The following is a 25,701-nucleotide window of genomic DNA, read 5'->3' on the forward strand; positions in this document are numbered from 1 at the left end:
GTGCTTATCTTCCAGGCAGCATAGAATTTGAGCTACTTTTTATATCCAATCGTATTATCTTGGCCTTTTAATTGAACATTTAGCCTATTTATAGTTCATGTGATTGTTGATATGGTTTGGTTTAAATGAAATTGCTTTTTGCCATTTTGCTATTTGTTTTCTCTTCATCCCATTTGGTCTTTGTTCACTTTTTCCTCTTTTTCTACCTCTTTAAGATTTAATTGAATATATTCATAATTTCATGTTATCTTCTTTGTTGTCACTACAACTTATTGATAGGTGTATGCAAGTGCTTAGCCTCTCTGGGCTTCCTTTTGTTCAGCTTAAAATGGAGTGTTTGCCTCACAGGAATGTTTTGAAGACTAAATGAGTAAATATACATAAAGCAATTAGAACAAAGGCTGATACATTGTAGAATCTACAACTGTAGTAGAATTGGTGATAGCGATGCTTGTTGCTTGTTGCTTGTTGTAATCGTTATTTTCATCTCTTCTCTGCGCCTTTCCCCAACCATGCTTCTTCCTGCTAGGTCACTATAAGTAAACTAAGACATCAGGAGTCTTAGTGCCTTCCTTAATTTCTTTCACTCCCCAGGGAGGAGAGGAAAGCATTCAGTAGATACCATGTTTTTGTCACACTGTGGCTATTCTTAAAATAAGTTGTCATGAGGCATTTCTGACCAAAAAAAATGTTGTCCTGCCTCATGACTGCACAGTACCAAGCACAGCACCAAGCACTGTGGTAGCATAGGACCACAAAGAAGAACAGGAGCAGCACCTCCTCCTGTACAACTGAGCATCAATCTCCAACTAGACCAACACAGTACCAACTCATCTAGGCTCTCCACCAGTGACTTCTGGCTCCACAGTCCCCTAAGATGAACCATAACCCTGTCGCTGGCTCCCATCTCCTCTCAGCTACCTATAATGCTTGTAAAGTGACCAAAAGCAAGAGATTGTTCTGAGAGGGCCATATACTCTTCTCCCTGCACTGAATGCTCATCCCCAGGTATCCTGGGAGAAAACACATGACAGAAAATTTTCCTCATGAGTAGCTACTGAACTTCTCATCTTTTGCAAGACTAATAAACAGAGTTGAGTTATTAATTCATTTACATTCACAAAATACCATCAAAAGGAAGACTATCCTTTCGTATATACGAGTGACAGTTACATAGAGCACCATGGGTGCTGCCCTTCAAGTAGTCCCAGAACAGCTAGACGTTGAGATCAGGGGGTCATGGAAGACCCAAGAGCACCTTCCTCCTCTTTTTCAGTCTTCTGTAGTTTTCTCTAGCCTCTCATATATCTAAAATGTCCCAGCGAAAGGGCATCCCCCATGACATGCCATGGGTGACATTCAGTGTCACCCATTGGCATGAGTTTTATGAAAAGTCTACAAGCAAGAATGTAAAGAATCTTGATGCAAAACATGACCTGGAGCTCCAAATGCAGGCATGTGCTCCTCACTTTATTTTCAGCAGCTATACTCCCCAAAACGGAATGTAAATTCAAATAAAAGATCCCAAGATGAATCCTTTGCAAAGTTGTTAGTTACATACCCTTTCTACTAGAGCTGCTTATTATGGCAACTACTATAAAGAATAACAACAATGCCTAACATCAGAGAGTACTCTATGTGCCAGTTACTGTGTTTAACACTTGACATGTATCATCTCCTTCAGTTCTCACAACAACCCTCTGAAGTAGATCCAGTGTTATCCCCAATTTTCTGAGGAAACTGACATGCACAGCAGCTAAACCAGAGAACATTTAATAGGGTCAGAATTTCCACGTAGGTGTTTCTACACCACGTCTGAGATGGAACCGCTAGGCTAAACTTCTGCTCAGTACACTAGAATGCTGACTTGTCAATTCATCAATCAAGATTTCCACATATCCAGATGGCCTGAAGAGAGATTTGAGGGCCACTATTGCCCACACAGATAGATCTATCTGTGGTGTAAGGAGCTAGAGGGGGAAAGCCACCTGTATGTCTGCAATGACAGAACTTCCATCTGCTCCAGGTACTTCGCATTCTGTTTAATGAGCATTTTCAACCTCAGAAAATGCAGAACTGGAACTGACTAGACAGAAATGGTAAATTACAGCCCTCAGTTTTTCTCAGTTTTGACACCTTCTGGTATGTGCCAAATTAGCAATAAATTCTGAGGAAACCTCGGAGGGAAAACCCTTCCTTCATGTAAACCAACTGATACTTTCCAAAGGAGGATTGTTAATTTTTCTCTGGTTCCACTCAACTTTCTCATCCAGAAGGCTTTAACCAGAAATCTTCTCTGCTTACTTGAATAGTCAGGCATGTTCTTTTTCAATAAAGAAACCAAAGTTTACCATCTTTAATACCAGAGCAAATAGCACAGTGAATAGGGTGTTCTAGAACCAGACTCTTCTGAGTTTAAACTCTGGCTGTATTTTTCACCAGCTGGAGAAGTGACTTATAATTTCTAAGCCTCAGTTTCTTCAACTGTAAAATAGGAATAGCAGCATAAGGACATACCTAAGAATGTTCTTCCTTCATGCCAGATATTGTTCTAAGCACTTTATGTTATATGTCACTAAATACTTTAATCCTCACAATCCTTAAGGTAGGTGCTGTTTGTTATCCCCACTGAGGTATAATAAGTATAATAAACTGCCCAAGGTCACAAACAAACCTAGGCTATATGGCTACAGATTTCAGACTCTTAACCCTTCCTTTTGGTACAGTAAATTCATGTAAATTCCCTGCACAAATGACTACTAAAACTTCACTAAACAACAGCTAATATTTTTATTTTGAAGGAAAAATTAATATGAATTACATTCGATAGGTTCTAGTGAACTCTTTTTATCTGCTCTGGTACTCATCAATACAGGTAATCCCTCACTTTAATTTTGCATTGCACCACTTCACTTTTACCACACACTTATATTAATATGCAGTTTCACTAATCAAGAGAAATTCCAAGAAGATTTACTCTTTTATAAAAAAGGTGAAAAGCAAAAATTGTGTTCAGCACTTGCTTTGCAGCCATTCAAGAGGGTGTTCCCTCCAAGCTCCTTCCCCGGCACCTACTTTATATTGGTAATGTGTTTATTCTACAGTCCTGCTTTTGCTATATGCTTGTACTATTTAAGTTTTGTGTGTTATTTAGTATGATTTGGTAGTTATATTAGGGATCTGGAAATATTGAAATATGTTTGCATATAATGAATGGTAATTGCTTCTTCTATTTACCCCATTTCTGTTCAAGAAAGGTTTCATAGGAATGCTCTACTTTCAGATAAGAGAGAAAAACTGTAATGTAAATACATGAGATGTAGTAGCTGTGTTCATTGTTTCAGTTTCTTTATGTGGATGCAAGCTAAGGGAAAAGCGAACATGAGTAGTAGCTGCCAGATATAATTCCAGAAAAGTGTGAGACTGTTAGAAACTTGCTAATCATTACTAAAAATACAGAAATGTGTATCTGCTTTATCTGATCTTTTATTGCTTTTATTTCCCTGTGTACATACGTCCAAAGAGATTTCTTTTCACATAAATAACTATTATTTACTACTAGTAATGAAATACTTTCCTCTGTATGCAGAAACATTTTATAGTAAGGATGAACTTATTGTACATAGACTCCCTGCTCTGCCTCATCTTATACTCCACAGACATCATCTCATTTAATCTCCACAACAACCATATGAGAGAGGAACCAATCCTGCTTTCCAGAGCTGGAATCAAGAAGTTAAGCACCTTGCCCAACATCTCAGTAACCAATAGAACTGGAACTAGAAGACTATACTCTTAACCAGACCAGTAACCCTCTCTCTCATTAGCTCTGGCTATGACTCCCTTTTATGTCCATTTCTGCCAAGAATACATTAATCTATTGAGAAGGCTGGGACAGCTAGAGGGTCCATGTAAAGAGCCAATCAGTTTAGCCTCAGGACTAAGGAATCTAACAGCTGTTCAGCTGTTTCCATGGTTTCGATATCTGTCCAGCCACCATCCTTTCTTCTGCCTGCAGCCCTGCAGCCCTTTCCTCACTGATCCCTGATATCTCTCGTGGCTCTCCATCTGTAATACATTGACCATGTAACAGCCACTGTGATCATCTTAAATAGAAATAGATAGACACACCTCATTTTATTGTGCTCCACTTTAATGCACTGTGCAGACATTGCACTTTTTGCAAAATTGAAGGTTTGTGGCAACTCGATGCTGAGATAGTCTATCAGCACCATTTCTCCAACAGCTCAGAGGATGGTAGCATTTTTTTAGCAATAAAGTTTTCCATAGAAGCAAATATGTGGACCAAAATACAGAAGTGAAAAAACTGAACAGAGTGAAGGACTTCACAGGAGACAAAGGATGAGGAAACAGAAGGGTCTAGGAGGATTCCAGGTTCTGGCTCAAAGGTTTCAGTAGATTCAGGCCACTAGTCACTACCAGGGGAAACTGAAATTGGTCAGACAGTATACATTTTAACTAGGTGCATCGTTATTATGTTACAAAGTAAAAATTCTAAGTCTGGGTGAAATGAGGACTTGGAAGTTGTACCATTAGTTTTGACAGGTCAAGCCCATTATGGAACTCAAGAATTTGGATGTTTTGGGGTATGACCAGATCTTCCCTCGCTTAGTCCAGTAAACCCTGAAAGCCACTGGCCTCACTTCCTTGATCAGTGCCAGTTTAATATAACACAATCCTTAATACCATGGGGAAAATCATGAATGATTAGCAACACTGATCTTAAAATCCCGGTTGCGCTTTGAACTGTGCCTTGGTAGTTCTTCACCCTTCTTTCTTGCATTTTTCAGTAGAAAGATTAATTTCCATAGATAAAGGAGCATTTGGAAATAGGGCAAAGGGTATGGAGGACCAGCTTTGTCAACTTGAAACTGCGTCTCTGTAATTTGCCTTCATTTGCCAGAATTTCAGCTGAAGAAAACAAGGAAAGGTCTGAGACTGAGTGAGACCTGACAAAAGGTTTGAAAGACTTGTAGTGTAAGATTTAACACTTTTTTTCCCCTCTCTTGTGTAATACCTTTCAGGAGTTTCTACCTAAAAGACTTTTAGCACATACACAAATTAAGTTGCAAGGTAACAATTTCTAACTTACTTTCTGGAATCAATGAATCTAAGTCAAATTTGATGATGGGCCATAGTTACTTCGCTATATGAAAGTGAACTCTGCCTGCTGTTCTTCATCCTCAACCACACAACTCAAAAGCCACTTTCTGTTTCTCAGCCATGTGCACTATCTTGTCATGAGTGCTCAGCTTCATGGTAAAGTGTCATTAAACAGTACACTCACTGAAGCATTAATCTGCTCTGGTCTTTTTCCTTTTCCCTAGGTATTTATGGGCCATCGGTAAGAATGTCTGGAAGAGATGGAAGAAAAGGTTTTTTGTATTGGTGCAGGTAACTCCTCAATGCTAATCTCAGTCTTTCAGGCCATCAGTATGAAAACTTTGATAGAATTAATTTTTTTTTAAAGCTATGTCTAATTCTTTTTTTTTTTTGTGGGACCCTCGCCGGTGGCGGGGATCGAACTGGCGCTGCAGAGTCTGAGGGCAGCCTCGCAACCCAGCGCTCAACCACTGCTCCACCAGGGGAGGCCCAGAATTAATGTTTTTTAATTGAGGTGAAATTTACATGAAGTGCTGAAAGCTCAAGCATTTAGCTCAGTGAATTTTCACACATTATATATCCATGTAACCACTATTCAGAGGGATATAGAACATTTCCAGGACTCACAGAACTCCCTTGTGTTCCTTTTCCTATTTTTTCATCACTTTAAAATGTTAAAAATCAATGCATGCTCATTTTTTTTTAATTCTGAGAATATGGAAGTATACAAGATGTGTAGAAGAAGTGTACCCCACCCCACCCAATTCTCTGCTATTGTTGAAAGACCCCCAGGGAAGAAGCAAGTGTCTAATTAGGACAATAGTGACATTGACCTTGTTTTACAACTTCCATTTATAAGAACACTTAATAATCACTATGAGAAAAGTCAGAAGATAGTTGGACTCTTTGCATCTGCTTTATTGCCCAGTAATTTGAGTTTGAATTACCTTTTGGGGAATAGCCTACTGTTATTGATACCTGGGGCTTTCAAAAGTCTTAACTGACCTTCTGTAATGATATTCAAAAGTTTGGACTATATCTTTCCACATAGATTTTTTTTTTTAAACCAAAAATAACCAAACTCTTCAAACATAGCTTCTCAAGATGCTTTTCTTTTTCTTTTAGCACAAATCATTGTAAACACTTTTTCTATATTTACACATACATCTCTAACTCTAGTAACTGATGAATTTTATTGTATTTTTTCTTGTCTGTTCTTGTCAATACAATTGGAGAACATTTAAAGTCTACTCTCTGAACAGTTAGGATGTTTCTTTTTGATCGACTTTTGAGCTTCCCCATTGCATTATTATTAACCAAACACCAGGGAACATCTAAGTAAATGTAGAGACAGATGTAGAAGCAGATGTTGATAGTAATTATATATTAATAATAAATAGTAACTTTGCCCTCTTGAGATTTCTTAAAGAAAAAAAATTTCCAGAAATAGTTGTACATGTCCCTGAATTGTAATACATGCCCATCACCATAACCCCCCCTTTTTTGCTTGTTTTTTTGCATCAAATTTTTTTTAGTTTCCAAAGGAATTTGCCTTTGCCTCATTTTAATTCGCCTTTCTCCACAAAAGCATGTAAACTGTAATTCAGTTTGAAAAAAAAAAATTCTTATTCTGTGCTCTGAAATGTCCATGTGAGTCATCTTGGAATTTAGTGACTAAAGGTTTTCCTTGGGTTAGTGTATTGCCTGCAAATATTGCCTAGTATTTAGGGCACTACCAATTCTGAAACTTCGTGATAAACTGGCTTCCTCTATCAACTGCATTAAAGGTTCCACCAACCCTGAGCTCTTGAGACAAGACCTTTCAGAACTGTTCAAATCTTTGATATGTCACTAAGACGAAAAAAATACCTCTGGCCATAAGCAAGAGGTAATTTTAGCTTTTATGATCACTTCAGGGCACACTAGAATCTTATAATAAATTAACCAAAAGAAATCTTTGGAATTGTGCTTAACCCCCAAAGTAATCCATGGCTAAGCAATGGGGCATTTCATCCTGAGAACAGTACCTCAGACCATCAACTGACCAGTGTTTATTGGGCACATACTTTATGAAGGATATACTGATAGATTGTGCAAAAGATTTATGAGGTCAGGCATCTCACATCCAGAAGGATAACTGTTCTGTTGAGCAAAAAAGAATGTACCAAAAATATCTGCGAAGCCCTGTCTGTACAATAGATACTCAACTGAAAAAGACAGAATGCTTGTTTTAGTTAGTGTAACTAGAACAGACATGTTAGGGTCTTCGCACTGAACGTCCTACCAAGACAAAATAAGAATTTTACACAAAAAAAGCAAGCTCTGTGCTCTTTTGTGAGAATCATAAAAGAATATAGTGTCTTTCCCAGAAGGACACAAGGGACGAATTTTAGGATTTCATGAGCCACTTCATGTTCTTGTGATCTTCATTAACTTTAAAGAGCCATCAAAGTGTATTGGGGTCACTTAGCCCCCAAACAATTCCTTCTGCCTCAACTTAAATCAGAATCCTCCCTTAGTAGTCTCTGTAGCCTGCAGAGGTGACTTGACAGCCCCCACCACAAACGTATTAGGGAGTCAGTATGCAAACTCAAGTCTTCTGTTTACTTTCTTGCCCTACTCACTACAACACCAAAAGCAGCTTTGTTGACTTATCTAGAACACAGTATTATTTTTGGATTCCTCCACTTTTTGTTTTTATCTCTACTATTTAAGTGGGCACAATTATAAGCACTTTATCTAAATATGATAAAGAAATAACTCATCCCCTTTGCAGCAACAAGCATAGTTACAAAATAAGAAACTCAAGACCATCAGTCCTGGCCCAATACAGAAAAAGCAAAAATGTCTCAGGTTGCTTAAAAAGAAGGATGCCAGTGTGAGGAGTGGCCCTCAGAGCCTGCGACAGCTGCATACTTTGACAGCAGTCTCATGCACCATTGAATATAGTCTGTATACAATATTCAGTTTCTTTCCACTTGCAAACCCTTGCCACTGATACTCAGAGTGCAAAAGGAAAATCAAGAGAATCACTCTGGTCAAGTTTGGGAAACTTTCTGGGACAGGAAACAGTCTCCCGAGCCTGCCCTCTACTCTCCAATAGCCTCAGAAGGAGCACTTTGGGAAGAGAGTGTGAAAACCACCACACAGGAAGCACACGCACCCAAATGCATTACAGGATGTGTGTTTCTTTCTATTAGATGTTAGGTACTATGGACTGTTTTTGGAGAAATTTGTCAACACCTAATTTCCAGCACAGTTATGAATTCCATTAGGTGTAATACAACAAATATTGCTTTAAAAGTCTAAGACGAAAAGAACACATCCAGTATCAGACTCCAAAATTCATCCCCGCTCACACTCTAATACACACACAGGGTCTTTTTGTCTCTAACACAGAACTATTAAAATCCTCCCTGAGATTTCTAGTTAAAATCAATTTTTGATTTGTTTTCAGCCAATGTATTTCTGATATATTTTTTCCTTTTAGCACTCTACAAACCATAATAGTCTACAATTCCTTCAATAATGGTCAATGCTTTAATTTATATGGTCCCTTAGATATAAATATATAAATATAACATTTATAGCTTTTGAGAATTCATCAAGCTTCTTTTTACAACTGTCACTAAAATGAAGACAAGTCTTAACCACATTTCACATTAGGGAAACTGAGGCTGGGAATAAATAAAGGATATCCTCAAGGTCAGTGGCTCTGAAGCAGCCAATGTGAAGCCTAACAGTTGTCTTCTGACTCCAAGCACTTACATGGGACAGTTTTCTAGAACAGCAGTTCTCAAACTTTATTGTTCATTATGAACAATTATGAAAATCTATGGAACAATTATGACAAATTTTGGAACAATTATGAAAATCTATGGAACAATTATGAAAAATTTGGAACAATTATGAAAATCTATGAAATAATTGTCAAAATAAAGGTACCTGAGGCCCACCCTGACCTAAGATACCCATTCCATTGGTCTCACTTAAGGAATCTGCATATTTATAGAGCCCCACCACAACTTACATTCTAAATAAGGTGACCTCAGTCCACTCTTTGAGAAACATTCCAAACTTTTCCATAGTTTAAGTACATTATGGGAAATGAGCTGAGGAGATGAATGGACCTCAAAGAGGTCCATTTTTTAAAACAAAATTTTGAAGATTATCCTCAGAAGTCAAGAAATCAAAACGCCAAGCCTATGCTATTCCCTCACCCTTCAAGTACTCTGGAAAACCCAAAGTTCCCCCAAGACTTGTGATTACTAACAACATTCAAAGAGAATTTTTTTCTTCTCCCCTCCTTTATTTCCTCCAGTAAATTGCTAAATTCCAAAATAAAATGGTCCTAATACACTGACAGGTTTATTTTAGCTGCGTTTGTCAAGGCAACTTCAGCAGTATTACCAGCAGAGGGCAGCAGTGCACAGCACGCCAAGAAGCAAGCAACTGAAACAGCCAAATCCAAACATGTAGTAATAGGAAACTCATGAGTCTTGAAGTAGCACCCTTCGGTTGTGATATTTTATTCATCTCAAGTGAGTGTATGCAACGCTCTGTTTGTTTGGGTAATCATCACACTAGCAAAATGTACGATCTCTTATGTTGCCAGAGACAAGTAAAAATCACCACCCAACCTTTCTGGGAATATCTTTGATTAATATTCTGCCAGGACGTTTGGGTGATCAGGTACCCATGGAACCAGTAATAGATGGCAAAAGCCTAGTGCTATGCTTGGAGAAACATAAGTAGATTTAGGAGGGAAAAAAAACACCTATTTATTGGATTATATGAACTGAACTCTCTAGAACCAATCAGGTTAAATTAGTGAATGTCCTTCTATGGTAGATTTTGCTTATGGGGAGTGGAATACAACCATGATGTATGACTTGGGTTTGTGGTCTGCCTTCAGAGGATTAGGATCAAGTAGTAAACACACCTATTCAACTACTCTGTTAAAATATTAGTGCTAAATGCAAGGAAACTGTTCACATAATTGCATTTATTGAATATTTGTTGTGTGAGTGTCACACACACACTGTGTAAAGCCCTTCACTGCTCAATTAATCCTTCAGAAATAATAAAATGCAGGCAAAATATGGATGAGGACTTAGTTTGAGACGTAGACAGGTGACAGCTTATCCAAGTTGGTGTGGGACCCCAAGCTTGTGTGACCTCCAAGCATGCACCCTTAACCCAGCTTATTAGGAGAAGGTGTAATTGGGGTTTTTGCTTATTACAAAGAATAGTAAATATCTAGTGCTGAAAATATTCTAAGTGATCTGGCATTATGTTTCCCTTGAAGTTCATCAAGGCTTTGCAGTATAAGTAGTCTCTGTAAACCAAATGCATTAAAGAAACTCAAATCAGGAAGAAAGTTTTCATCATGAACCAACAGAGGGCAGCAGTAGATAAACCAAGCAGTGACACACTCCCAGAGCCTCTTTGGGACCTTCATGTCAGAGACAAGAGACAGTGCAAGAGATGCATCCAGGGTTTGAGTGTACCAATTTCCTCTACCATTGAAGAAAAAAGACAAGTCTTGCTATGGAGAAGGAGACTAAGAAATGGCCCCAGCTAGGATCAAAGTTCACTTAGAAAAATGTCTCTCGTAATAAAGGTAACTGAGAGATGAGAGATGTGGCACATGTTCACCGACATTTCACCTCCGTGAATGGTACATATGCCCATGAGCTTTTAGCCTGCAGCGTGAGGGATGTTTGCTCTTCCGTGGGCTCCTTGCAGACGGGCCAGATGTAGAAGCACTAAATATCCACGCCGGTCTGGATGCACATTAGCAACAGCGTCCTGAAGCTGCAGCTGCGAAGTGCCACCCGGCACTGGCACGTATGCCTTGTGTCAGTAGTGAGCACAGCACCAGTGACATTGGCACCGCCTTCAGAGGCTGAAGATGGCTCCACTGTGCCTGGCACCTAGTGACCATGCACTCATTACTTCTGACAGCATGTCACTCCTGTTCTTATCTGAGATGAAGAGAAGACTTTTCAATGCAACGAAAAGCTCTCCTTCAGGAAGAGGAGGTGGGAGAGCAAAACGTGTGGTTTGATGTTGAGAATTGGTCCTTAAAAACTAAAATGCTAAAAGAAAAAAAAAAGTTGGGGCATAAATAAATGACTAGCCCTTAAGTCTGGGCTAAAAGCACTGCCAGTGTTCTACCTGCAAACAGGGTAGTCTCAGCCAGGCCATCTTTCTATTTGGCACAATCTAAAAATTGCTGCTATTCAACCAGTTCGGACCTAAAAAAAAAAAAAGGCAGAGTCACCACGTAGCTTAAGCCAATTACAGTCATGCCATAATGATAATAGTTCACTTTTATCACACACTTAAGAAACATCAGGAAAAGATTAAGTGAATTCTATTTGGGAATTCAGTCCTCATGATAAGTCAGTGAGGAGATAGGTTCTCAAATTATATCCAATCTAGAGATAACAGAGGACCAGACAGATTAGGTAACTTGCTCCCATCACACAGTCAAGAGGTGGCAAAATTCAATCGGAACCCAGCTCCTGAGTGCAGGAAAGTATGTGGTTGAATGGGGAAGGTTTTGCCAGGACACCAGTCTCACAGTCTGTGCTTTTCCTTTTCAGGTCAGTCAGTACACATTTGCCATGTGCAGTTACCGGGAGAAAAAAGCAGAGCCTCAGGAACTTCTACAGCTGGATGGCTACACTGTGGATTACACCGACCCCCAGCCAGGTACCTGTCCAGTCTCAATGACATAAACCCACAAGATTCCCCCCTTTCTCAGATCAGTCTTCAGTTCATATTTGGTAGGTAGTGACTCCATGCTGGGCACTATGTCAGGTGACCACGACTGTCATGGTCTCTGATCTTACAGCATTTCCATCATGGTTGAATAAAAGCCATCCCGATCAAAGGTTTTGGTTTTACTCAAGGGATCTTCTGATTTAAATCCAAAAAGAAAATATAATCAATTTTTCATTTATATGCCTATGCCACATTAAATAAGTACCCTCTGGTAGAATACTTAAAAAGACATTTCTGAAAGTCCTATATTTGTACAAAAGACACGTGTGTGTGCATGTGTGTGGGTGGTGTGTTGGTGTGTATTGTTTTTCACCAGTGACTTGGCAGATATTGTGCTTCCACATTCAAGTGAGCCTGCCCTGTACATCCACATCCGCAATTGTAGTTATACAATTTCAAATGAGGGCACTTGAAAGAAAGCCCTCCCTGAGAGTCTTTATGTCCTAAGAAGACACCAATCTACAAGCTTAGTATCTAAGCTCCTAAACCTTATGGAACTAAGAGAACCACACAAATGGTAGTATTTCTTATAAGTTCTACATTGCATAAGTTCTCCATCCCGCCCCCTCACACCTCTCCCCACACCCATTTTATCTTTTTCCCAGAAAAAATGAATAGAAATCAGCCTCAAAGAACCTTCAAAATGGGGGGGGGGGTGTGAAATCATTTCAGCATATTAATGAACAACCAGCACCAACAGCCCTCTCCCAGAGAAGTTTATTTTTATGCCAAATCTGCACAAGGGAAACATTTCCAACCATACTGCATTATTTGGCCCAAAACCTTTTTTTCTACTCCCATATTGCTCTTCCACATGCAACAAAATACACATAAAAGAAAAACATAGTTTGAAAGAAGATGGGAAGCTAACCTGAAAAGGTATGGCAGGAAAGGCCTGAGGCCCAGCCTACTTAGGAAAATTAGCACCTTCTGAGTCCCAGTCCTGAGTGACTCAAACCTGCCCCAAGCCCTAGGACTTCCATAGGTGATTATTTGCATCCTGCAGAGCATGAAGCAGAGTTGACCACATAAGGCTTGAATTAAAAGCTCTGCCTGGAAATCCTTCATAATGAATACGATGAAGAGTCTGAAACCATTTCAGGCAGCATCTCATTGAAAAGATGTGGCTCCTGCATTAAAAAACCTGCCCTTGGGGCATACTGTGATGGTTTGCATTCTTCTCAAACCATTGCATTCCCTTCAGAGAAATAAATTCATTCTTTGCCAAGATCTGGGTTTTAAAGTGATAGGCTAATGGACCAGTATAAAAATAATACTATCTGTGACCTTATTTAAACCAGTTCACTAGTTCTTTCCTCCCCGTGATTGCATTTGGACTTTACCTCAACCCCTTGCACAAAATAGGTACGACCAGCATTGTCAATCCCTTTTGGCAAGACAAGGAACAGAGCTGGCCACTCAGGATCTAGCTAGCCCATGTCACCCTTTGTCTGGGACAATAAAACACAACAACATGTACAACTACAGCAAAGCTATTGTTATTTTATCATCTAAAAGCAGGATTTTCTTCTTTTGGTGCAGAGGTCAGAAGGAGAGAGAAAGCTGTGCTAGCTGCATGCAAAGAGTCACTGTGCACGTATATTGTGAAAGCTTCTTTTCTTTTTTCACATTGATCGCATGGGATATAATTTATAAATTCCTTTACCAAAAATGTAAATGAGAAGTAAATTGATTATGTTCTTGAGAATAATAAGCAGCTTCTTCTTTGCCTGTCATGTGCCAAGTCCTATTTATTTCCAAAGTAATGTTTGATTGAAAATGGAGATTTAAATACTCAATTGTCATGAGAAAAGTCTAACTCACAATTTCTTAAAGAGTGCTTGTTAGAAATAGAATTTCTGGGCACTCCTAACCTGTGAGCCAGAAAAAGAGCGGACAGACTCCTCATATTCAAATAAGCAGTGTTGAGATGCTTATACACAGTAAAGTTTGCCACCTGGAGACTGAAATCACACACAGTTTAGGCAGTGTCCCTGGAGAATAATCCATTTAGCAGAAGAGTCAGGAGTTTTGCTCCCTGTAAGGTAAGTTGTAAATTGAAGATGTTAATAGTCCATTCATTCTTTCTCAATTTTTAAAATTGGAGGGATGATACAGAACCTGATGAAGATGTGAGGCTTTATTTCTGATCAGAGAGTCCCAGTAGCCCCTAAATGCCAGCTTTTGGAATATGTTGACAGACAAATTGTAACTTAGGCCTGAGTTCAGAAAGAAAGGCTTCTACCTCCCTTTTCTCTGAAGTTTAACCTTGAGAAGTGCCTATGGAAAAAGAGGGCCCTATAGATCATTCACTCAGTGAGAATTAGCTTAGCACTTACTGTATATCACATACTGTGCTAGTTATCAGGGATACAGCAGTGAACAAAACAGACAAAAAGTCTTTGTCTTTATAAAGTAAAGCAAGATATATCGTTTGTTAAATGTCAGTGAGAGCTATATGCAGAAAACGGAAGCAAGATAAGAGACATGAGTGATGAGGGCCGGGGTGAGGAAAGCCTCAAAAGAATGACACATGAGCGAAACATGAAGGAACTCAAGGTGTGAATCATGCCATATCTGGGGGAAGAATGTTCAAGGCACAGGAAACAGCAAGTGCAGAGTTCTTGAGGTGAGAATGTACATAGAGTATACAGGAAACAGCCAGGGACCAGTATGGCTACTACAAAGTGTACGCTTGTGTGTATAAAAGAGACAGAATAATAGGAAAAGAGAGTACAGGTAGTGGAGTATCAGTTCATGTGGGGCCTCTGAGTCAAATGCAAAGCCACTGGAATTTTTTGAGCAGCAGAGTGACACGGCCTGACTGTTCTGCTAAATGGATTATTCTGGCTGCCATGTTGAGAATTGACAATAAGGAATAAGGGCGGGGGTAGATCAGATAGGAGGCTACTAATATAATGCAGATGAGAGAGGAGCATGGCTAGATTCAGGATGGTATCACAAGAGGTGGAAGCAAAAGTCAAGTTGCTATGTAATATCCTGAAGGGAAAGATGTCAGAATTCCATTGGAAGCAGGTAGTGAAAGAAAGTGAGGAGTCAAAAGGAACCCCAAGGTTGTGGGCTTGAGCAGCCAAAGGGACAGGTTCATCTTTATTAGATGGAGAGGAGGTTTGGGAGAAAAGCCAGGAGTTCTTTGTTGGGTATAATAAAGTTTGGATATCTGTCAGATACTTATGTGGAGAAGTCAAGAAAATCATGAGATAGTCTTGTGTACAGTTCAAGGGAGGCACTGTGTGAGACAGAGATAGAAATGCAGGGATCATGTGCATGTTCACGGAATTCTAGCCTGGATGGTATCACTGGGGGAGCAGCGGTCCAAGAACAGAATGACCAGATACACTAACAAACATTAAAAGGTGAAGAAGAGGAGAAGGAAACAGCAAACAAGACAAAGAAGCTCCTCCCATGCTTCTGACTGTGCCCAGTGCTTGTATAGATAAATGGATAAATCTTTAAAAAAAAAAAAAAAAAAAGGAAGCAGTAGCCATGGAGAGAGGAGGAAATTTGGTTACCTGGAACCAAGTACACAAAGCATTTCAAAGAGAATGGAGTGTCAAATGTGGTGAATAGATGGAATATAATGAGGCTGTTGAATTGATGATTGGATTCAGTAACTGAAATAGGGAAATTTCAGTGGGGCAGCAGCCTGATTGTAGTGGCTTTAAGGCAGAATAAGACAGGAGAGACCTTTACTACAGGGAGAATAATCCTCAGGCCGTTCTCTGCATCATCTGGGAGCTTGTTGGAAATGCAGAATCTCAGGCTTTATTCAGACCTGCTAAATCAGAAGCTACATTTTAAAAAGATGCCCAGGAGACTCACATATGCACTAAAGTTGAAAGTCTGGTACAGACCCTCCCCCCTTAGATTGTAAAGAGAACAATAGGGTAGTACCTGAAGGGAAAAGTGGGGTCAAGAGATGTTTTTAAAGATAAGAAAAATAATAGTATGTTTCTGGGCAGATGTTTGCCCAGCCAGCAGGGAGGCTGCTTGATAACTCTGTCCTCAGCAAGAAAGAGAAAGCCAGGTTTAATATGCCTGTTAACATCATGACCCCACTGTGTGGCCAACCGGGTATTAGGCTTCCTAACCTAGAGTCACATAAATTGTTTCTCGCCTCTGTGGCCCAAGGAAAAGAAACTTGCCTTTTCAGGGCTCCATCCTGCCAGGAACATTGCAGCTCAGCTTAATTGTTTTTATTCCCTTTTTTCCAGGCTTGGAGGGTGGTCGAGCCTTCTTCAATGCAGTCAAAGAAGGAGACACCGTGATATTTGCAAGTGATGATGAGCAAGATCGCATCCTGTGGGTTCAAGCCATGTATCGGGCCACTGGGCAGTCACACAAGCCTGTGCCTCCCACCCAAGTCCAGAAACTCAATGCCAAGGGAGGGAATGTACCTCAGCTGGATGCGCCCATCTCCCAATTTTGTAAGTAAACATGCCATTTGTTAAAAAATAGCTTGATAGGGTAAATTAAATCTTCCCAAGTTGAATTAGAAAATTTAGTTGCTTTTATATTAAGGATTCATAAAATAATGTTTGCTGTAGGAAAAAAAAAAAGTGAATTTGGGAGAAAGGTGGAGTTGGGACAGAATTGTTAGATAAAAGTAATTTTAAAGTGCAATACTTGACATTTCCCCCCAAGTACTAAACAAAGGAAGGTATATTTTAGGTGGAGTTTTATCTCTCTGTTTTGGTGAGAGTTTGGAATTCGCAATCAGACATGTTTTTGTTTGAGTCCTTCAAATATAGTAGATTATGTATGTCCTCGCCTCATTTCTTCCCATTAAAAGTAATTTAAAATAGGGCTTGATCTTAAATAAATTTAAATCTGCAACTTAGAACCATTTAAAAATAAATGATGACATTATCACATGCAGTGGGAAAAGAAAAAACACACAAAAAACATAGTACCTAAAATTCCATTCTGAGCTAAAATATCAGGACCCAAAAATGAAACTGTCTTCTTAAATAGCCCTAGTTCATATCCCAGTTTATTCTCCTCTTACCTCTGCATCCACTTTAATTTCTTAACCCTTGGTATATCTTCTTGCTATCTAGGATAGTTTTATCTTCCAACACTTCTGATGCTCAGGATGAAGTCGAAGCTAGTATACATTTGGAGATGTTTAAGACAAAGAAAATGGAAACATAAGGCACCAAATAAAGTAATTAATTTTAGTAACAATCATTAACCCTAAGTAGAGACTTTTGCCTTACCCTATCAGTCAGTAGGAATACCTCAGCTAAACGTCATTTTAGCATTAATCATGATGATTACTTTAGGATGGAACCCTCTCATTCATTTTAGTTCGTTGAGCAGCTGTGTAGGTAAGGAAGAATACAATGAATACAGAGTCCTGGTATCAGAATACTGGTATCCACTGTTCTGGTCTGGAGAGCACCCAAATCAGCAAGTCAGTAAGATCGTTTCAACATTGAGAAATACTATGAAAAATGTCATGCAATGATGACTGTGTTGGGGAAGAAGGAAAATCAGGGAAAGATCAAATGATAGAGTGTCAGCCCTACAAATATCTGTGGAAAGAAAATTGCAGCAATAATGAAAGCAAGTGCAAAGGCCCCACAGCAGAAACTTGACCTTTAATAGTCTTTAGCATAGTCTCTCCTCTGTTGCTTTTAAAGAAAATATGGATATGGATGAAATAATTTTGTAGCTACAGCAACTAAATAGAGGGTAATTTTCTTTTCAGTGAATTCCACTGCCATGTTCAATTATGACTAATAAGACTTTACTCTAGTTTTAAACCTTGTAACAACTTTGCTGATGGGGAAAAACTCTTTGGATCACAAATACTACCCATCAGTTAGTTACTCCCAGGAATTCCTGTTTAGTACTAATGATTTCTTAAAGGTACCTGCATTCCCTTGCTAAACAATGTAAAATAACTACACAATCATTATGGAATTCCAAATAAAAAGTGCTGAAAAATAAACAAGTTGTTGATAGGAAACAGTTGTTGAAGAGGCAACAGTTCCTGCCCATAACTCACTCCAAGGTCTCCACACTCTTCTTGTCTCTAACACCTGTACCACTTAGGTTTATTTGAGAGCAATAAAAAGAGGAGGCAACATCTTTATCTAACATTTTAGTCTTCCATTGAGATAAAGTATAACCAATGTTTATTTAATTAAAAAAAACTGTGCAATGAAATTCCAACTTCCACTTTGTCCAGCCAGCTTCTTTTTAATAAATGTGGAAACAATACATCCTATCATATCCCCTTACAATGGAATTAGCCTGTATCAAGGGAATAAATTCCGGTTACAATCACCATCCAAATCAGCATCATAAAGCATGTTATCTCAGATGATATTTGGAAAATACTGCTCTTATTTCCAAATAATCTCCATTTCTCCTGACATCATTTCACCTTACATTCAGTGTCTCTGTTCTACCATCAGCCCAGATTAAGAAATTACTACTTGATTTTTGAATAGTCCTACTTTTCTTTGTCCATCTAGGAAAGAAGAAGAACACTCAGGTGCAAAATTGAATGGAAATCAGATACTGATTTAAAAAATAAGAGTAATGATGGAAGCTGCTGTAAAGGGGGCTGGGTGTCTCTTTGTAGAAATACACAGGGGCTTTTAATTTAGATTTCTCTGTGTGGATAGGATTCATTTAGTTAGACATTAGCAGGAAAATTCAGTTGTTACTCACACAGACTTGATGTGTGTCTCTATTCTAGCTGACATAAAGAACTTTTATTAAATGGGAAAACCAAAGCAAAATTCTAAGAGCTAACACTCAATAATAGCGCCCTTAAAGGATATGTGAAGTAGGCTGAGAAATGAGTGAATAGGTCAGATAGTTAATTCATGTCTCTGGGATTTATCAATACCTGGTGATGAACCATCTTCTCTATTTCCTCCTAAGTCACTATCTAAGCACCCCAATAGGTGAGGCTCTACCACACCTACCAGGTCTTATAAAAATAAGGCCACCACTTTCAACAATGCAGATTGTATACTGAAGAAATCACTGTTTTTCACATAAAAATGTGAATGGTACCTTTTGAGTTGTACAGTGCCCAGTCTATACAACCGTAGACCATAACCCTGTAATAAATGACAGTCCTTACCCAGAGTGTCAGTCCAATAGTGTTGAACTCAGTATTCCCAGAGTTATTTTACTACCCCTGAAACAGAGCCTCAACACCACTTCAGATTCTCTCTATTGCTAGGTTAGGCACTAAGTAGAAAATGCAATCAGAGAACCAGGATACTCATAATGTGGAAACTAGTAGAGGAAATCAGTCAGGATTTAACCAATCCAGCTGTCTGCACCTGGTAGTGTTTTCACTTGCTACTATACAACACAATGAGAAAGATCAAAAACAGAATCAGAAATTTTACATTCTGTGGTATCACTGAATAATTACACATAACAACCAAAAAAGACTGGGGGAAGTGACTGTATTAAGTTTTAGTGGAGTCTGTCACAGAATGGGGGTTATGTCACAATTGCTTCACAGCTTCATGCAGACTAGATTAATTTCAAATCACTATTAAACAGACCAGGCCTTCTATACAGGTAACTCTGTCAAACTCACAACACTGATTCGTACTTATGATGAGTACCTGAACCAGGTTTGCCTACAACTTCTCTGGTTTTAGCATGAAATTTCTGTGTCTTCAGAAAGCCCTCCCACTCCCCAAGTCCTGGGGAAATGTGCTATTCCCAAGCAAAGGTATAGAGACATGAGAAACAATCACATAGTCATAAATAAGAAACGTTAATCATTGGTTTACAGATGGCCATCCTTACACTGATTTATTTTAATTAAGTCACATTACAAACATTAAGTTCATCACAGTCTCTGGGTAACAAAAAGAGTAAAAACAAATCAAGTATTGCATTTTAAAAAGGTTTTCTTGACTTCCAAAAGGTAAGGGTTATTGTAAATACTTAATTGCATACACATCTCCTTAAATTCTGTTTTTCAATGTTCTCAAAGTATTTGCCATTCTTGTAAGTGGATAGTTTTTAAAAGCAACAACTTTTCAATGAGTTAACTTTGCGATCACTTTATTAGTATTTACATGGCAAAAGGAAACTACAGAGAAATGGGAAAGATTTTTTGGGTAGAGAAAAATAAACACTCCAGTCTTGTCATGTCGCTGTCTGCTCAAGGGAAACTTGAGAATGGAACATTTTACAGTTTGGGAAACTTGGGAGTAATTACGAGTTTATTTGGGTCTTTCTAAATTTAGTTTAACAGATTTCTGGGTGCAGTTTTTATTTTTTGCAATTTCAAAAGCTCAAATTCAAAATGAAAAGACACGTCTAAGAAAGAATGGAGTGGAGTATTTATACAGAATTGTAAAAACCAGAAAAAAATAGATCCTGCTATTCATTAGTTTGTATGTGACTCTACAAAGATTTTGGGAGGGTTCCACCAACCTTTAAAACTTTTTTGTTCTTTTGTGGTTATTTTGGTGGTGTTGTTATTGTTGATTTGATTATTTCCCTTTTTTATTAAAACTTGAAAAGATCAAGTCTGCGCTTAGCTACAATTTTTTAAACAAATACTTGCTTTTTTTTTTTTTAATTTTTAAGACCTATGTTGCTTACCTTGGAAATGATGTCCAAATTTGTAGTTGAGTGTTGCCACAACTTACTGTGTCAAGTGGCCTCTCATTAAGAAACCTGATCCCTGTCCAGTCTATAATTAGAGAAACGGTTAAAATTGGTATCTCCATCTCAGTTGGAATATGGGGAGGGGGCATTGTAAGCTTTATTATTTGGTCAATGATTATTTGATATATTACTTGCAATGAGTCTTACTTTAATGTCTGTTTTTCAACTAATAACTGTTAATCACATCATAGATTCCTAAAGTTGGGTGTTTTGAGAATTGTTCTATTTTTGCTACCACTTGAACAGTCTTCAACTTTGGGGGGGGTCTTGGTTACTGTTGGTTTTGGGGGGGTTGATTTTGATTTTTGTTTTGTTTTGTTTTCTTTAAGTTTTCTTGTTCAATCTTTGCTCGAACCCAAGAACTTTAGCTGCTAGGTTAGAACTCCTGTCTGCTTTCCTGAGCCTTGTTGCTAGTCTTTATGTTATTCTGGTTTGTTCCTTCTTACCCTGCTAACTTCTAGCTGGACTGAAGGGTAAGTGTTCCCCTATAGCTAGCACAGCTCAGATAATCAGACTAGATTATCTGACACCTGCAATGTGCTTCCTCCCTCTCCTCTTAAATCTTCCTCATGTCTAGACTTTGTAGTAAAACTTTTCATGTTATTTTCCTGAATTTAGGTTTGAAATGTAAGCTTCCATACTGAAACTAGGATGCATGTGATGTGTGCATAATTGCCTCCTCTCCTTGGCTTTCATATTGGCATCAAATGATCCTCTGAGTAAAGCCAACCATTAACATCTAATTTTTTTTCATTCCAAGAATATTAATTAACATCACAACGAAATGGCAAATAATGCCTTTGTTTTGTGGAATTCACAGCTACCTGACTGCTTAATGCCTGAAAACAGATCATTTTGCTCTCTGATAAATGTGTTGTTGTTTTTCCTTTCCCATTCCAAAGACTAGAATGGTCAGCACACCCATGGTGTGGGAACCATGGAGACCTTAGCAGATAAAAAGGTGGGGTAGGAAACCCAACAGAGTTAACTTTGAGCAAGACTTCAAGAAACTACAGAATCTAATTAATAATGTAAGTGCATAACTTGAACATAAAAGAATCCATTCTACCTGCCTTGAGGGTAAGCGCCAAAGTAAGATCCAATAGATTATTAATTTTGAAAGGAGAGCCATCATACATGGGACTACCACATGCAAAACCAGGGGCTTTGGGGCATGATTTAGTTCATGTAGCTTATTCAGAAAACCTTCCAAGTCATAATCTCACTACAACTTGGAGGTTGTTGACCTCAGACCTCTATTGTCTCTCTGCTACTCCCCTAGAACAGTGACAATAATAATCTTTCCAACACCATTCATATTTATATTAATTTCTTAAAATACACCTGTAAGAGCAAAAAAGAAACTTTAAAACTTAGAAAAATGTTATCTTTACTATTTGAGATATCCATAATAGAGAGTTTATAATTCCTTTGTTCATACTTAGGAAAAAGCTGTCCAGCAAAAAATGTGTTGATATTAGAGGGAGCAAGAAAAATTGGTCAAGAGAGCAGGCAAATATGTACTTGAATATTCTGAATGCTAATTTAAAAGTTGTAGGTCATATCATTTCTTCTGACCATTTATAATAGTCCTTTCTTCTAATTCTTTTTCTTTCTTTAATTTGCTTTATTTCCCCTTTCTTTTTTTCTTTTATTTTCCATAAATGTACCCCTGGCTAGCAGACAGATTTTTTTTCACCACTCCAAGCAGATACTTAATTTAACTTTACTTTCCTTTGAATGTCTGATGAGGCATTTTCAAAAGCTTACCAGATAATGTGAACTTAGTGGGGATTTAGGATTTTGCTATATTTTTGTTAAAGAATGAAGGAATGGATGAATAGATGACTGAATGAATTTTGTTCTGAGCGAATTTACATGTATTTGCACAACAACGCATTGCCATCCTGGTAGATTTCCAAATAGTCGTTTGCCTTAATTCCTTTCTATAGTTTTTAATCTTGAGATTTTTGCAGTATCTTCTTGTATTGTCAACTTGCAGTTGCTAAATTGCAGGAATGCAATATCAAAGAATTAATTCATATTAACTTAATTTGCATGACCCAAAACCACACTGTAAATCACTTTCCTTCTCATAAAATGAGAAGTATAAATGGCTTTTTAAAAGAACAGACTCCCACAATCAGGTCCAAACTGTTTCAAACATAGACCATATAAAATAAAGGTTCATTTCTTTGTTATTTACTATAGACACCTTTAACTTATTATTCATTGATTGGCTGCATATTTTCATGTCATATAGTGATTTACAGTAAGATACATTATTAGTCAACTACGGATAATGTATTTTTGCTTATGTTGTAGGAAATATAAAAACATCAAGTACTCTAAATTAATTGAAAATGTAATAACCAAAGCAGGGAAAATTATAAATCATTTGTTTTGAAATCATTGGCAAAATGTGATTTTTACTCAAAGCAACTGTCTTATGAAGAGTTATAAAATTACCATTGTTTTGGTGATGGGTTTGGTGTGGTAATATACTCTTGCAGGGGTGATCCTATACCACTAAATCATACACAATGTTGTAAACCAGTTACCTCAGTTTAAAAAAATTGACATTGAAATAAACATCATATGTTTATCCCGTTGGGTGTGTTGCTACAGTAGTTTTAAATTTAAGATTTCTGCAAAATGCAATAGAAGACACCCTCTCCTGGCCATGAATGTTAGCTTCAGAGGGACCGTGAAGAAATTGTTTCTCAAGGACAGCAGGCATGGGAGGAGCCGTCTTTTGCTTTCTGTGTAGAGCTCAGGCAGGATACAACATCCCCTAGTTAACTTGACCACACTGAGAAAAACTCTTCTAGAGAAATCCGTAAACAGCCAGCTGCCATCAATCATTGTCATTCCTTTATTTCATGTCTTCTGATGAGGTTGACTACTGTCATTGTTCGTTATTGTCCAAACCATACATTCACTCTTGTACTGTCAAGCAGATATGACAAGCACACATTTTCCATATAAGATACAAAGTCACCTTTTAATTTGCAGTTTGGGTTTACAATGGCTTTAGAGTTACATTAGCTATTCTCTTGCCTCCAGCACCCATCAGGAGTAACAACAGCTGTAACTGTGCTCTAAATTTCAGTGATATAACGCAACCTCTAGCTTGTTATAAAAGGGATTCATTATAGAAAGAAGCCTCTTTCAGACAATTTATTAAGAATACAGTCATAATTATTTTCAACAATTTCTTTTCCCTAGCTATACTAAGTTCCAAAATGTAATATTATAAAAAAGAGATTTTCTCTTTGTTTTCATTCTCTCATCTGTTATAACAATGGGAAAATTTTTCAATAAAATAAAATTAAAGGCTGTATCAGTCATTCCAAGAAAATTACAATGATGTGCTAGTATTGCCAACTTATCTAAATGTGCCTCATATATACATATATATGTATATATGTATATATATGTGTGTATATACAGGAAATAAGATCATATAAATATACTTGCTATTAAGACAAGAGATCATGAAAAATATACATCTTGCCCATTGTGAAAGAGAAAAAAAGGAAAAGAACATCAAATAAACCCATGTATCAGTGAAAAACAACATAAATGTTAGAGAATGATCAATTAAGAACATCACTTGAATTTTAATGAGGTAGATGAAATGAGAATATAAACCCACACAACAGCATCACTTTAGGAAGTATTATTTTCCCAACATTCCTTAAATGCCAAATCAAAATTATTTCCAAGTAAAATTAGGGTAAAGGCTTAATTCATTTCCAGTTGCAAGTGTACCTGCCTTCCATAAGTCTGTGTGTCCACCAGCCTGCTTCTGTGCAGTGGGTACCATTGTTAATGTCTTAAGCTTCTTCATGTAGTTTAGGTACCAATATCAGCGTTACTAATCTAGCTTTAATCCAAAGAAAGTTTCCCATGCTCATGCTGTAAAGGACTTCAAAATCTTTATGCAGTGAACTCCAGAAGTATTACAAGGAGCATTGTTTGGAAGATGTGTTGATTTATGCCCTAACTGCAGAACCTGTAAAAAAAAAAAAAATCACATACCCATTTTCAATTCATTTGGTGCCTTTGCAGGCCCAGCAGGATTTAGAAACTCTATAGCCAGGTCTGGAAAAGGGAAATGTTGAAGTCAGTTCCTAAAATGCAGTCAATCCATGTTTGCAAAAAAAAAAAAAAAAAAAAAAACCCAAGAAACAAAAACAAAAAAAAACACTTATTAATTGAAAAGAGCATCTCTCAAAGAAAAAGATAATCCAAACATCATCAGCTTTTTAAGCAGCCACTTTGCCATCCTAATTCTATTTTGCTCAACCTAGTGTTCAAATTCATTTTCATTCTCTTGACACATGCCAAATGTTGGCAAAAGAAATGATCCCAAGGTGTCCTGAATTCAGAATTTGACTTTCTCATAATTTTGCTCTGGGCTCTTTTCCCCCTGCTAAAGTCAACACTGGGGTTTTCTTTTTCCTTAATAAACCAATTCCAATTGTTTATACAGGGGAAACTGAGTTGCAAGGAACATTTATTTTTCAGTGCTCAGCACTGTAGAAGAACAGACTGGGACAGTGCAAGAATGACTATATGGTGTTGCTTGGGAAGCACCCACAAGTTCTTTGAAACAGAATTTGGAACAGCTGGACCACTGCACTGTTTTATTTTAAAATAGACAGCATATGTAATGCATATGGTCCTAGACATGTATGGAGACACAAGCAGACAATCTGAATGGTATCCAAAGACACCTGCACCTAGAATTCTGTTTCCTTCTATAAGATTTTTTCCCCTAAGAGCACATGTTCCCACTTTCGGATTTGCAAGATGCCATCTGAATCCCCATGTGTGTGACTCCTTAATAAAGTCAATGGGAAGTTTCCTGAGATGGAAGTGTCAGAGTAAGTCAGTTAATAAACACCTCCTAAGGACCTGGCCCTCTGGGAGCTGGTAGGGGAAATAACAGATCAGATACTTGCCCTCCAGGAACATATTATCTACCAACGGATTCAGGGGTGTGTGTGTGTGTGTGTGTGTGTGTGTATGTCCTGACCACAAAGAAATTGGAAGATAACCCAGCACAAACACAGAGACAGGATGTGGTAATGG

General features: G+C 38.0%; 1 protein-coding gene across 17 annotated transcripts in view; it reads left to right on the top strand.

Moving 5' to 3' along the window:
- The window catches only part of CADPS (calcium dependent secretion activator), a gene marked incomplete at both ends in the record, with an annotated part of 442,011 nt that overhangs the window by 278,091 nt on the left and 138,219 nt on the right, over positions 1 to 25,701 (top strand). For 14 of the 17 annotated variants that reach the window (XM_084246964.1, XM_084246963.1, XM_084246962.1 and 11 more), the window contains 3 exons: positions 5,349 to 5,415; positions 11,736 to 11,844; positions 16,152 to 16,364. In XM_084246964.1, the coding sequence (XP_084103090.1) occupies positions 5,349 to 5,415; positions 11,736 to 11,844; positions 16,152 to 16,364 (389 nt within the window). Of the gene's footprint in view, positions 1 to 5,348; positions 5,416 to 11,735; positions 11,845 to 16,151; positions 16,365 to 21,062; positions 21,075 to 25,701 lie in introns of all 17 variants that reach the window. The other 3 variants (XM_084246953.1, XM_084246956.1, XM_084246954.1) reach the window with 1 other exon arrangement.

This window comes from Talpa europaea (assembly GCF_964194135.1).
Source record: "Talpa europaea genome assembly, chromosome: 11".
Classification (NCBI taxonomy): Eukaryota; Metazoa; Chordata; class Mammalia; order Eulipotyphla; family Talpidae; genus Talpa; species Talpa europaea.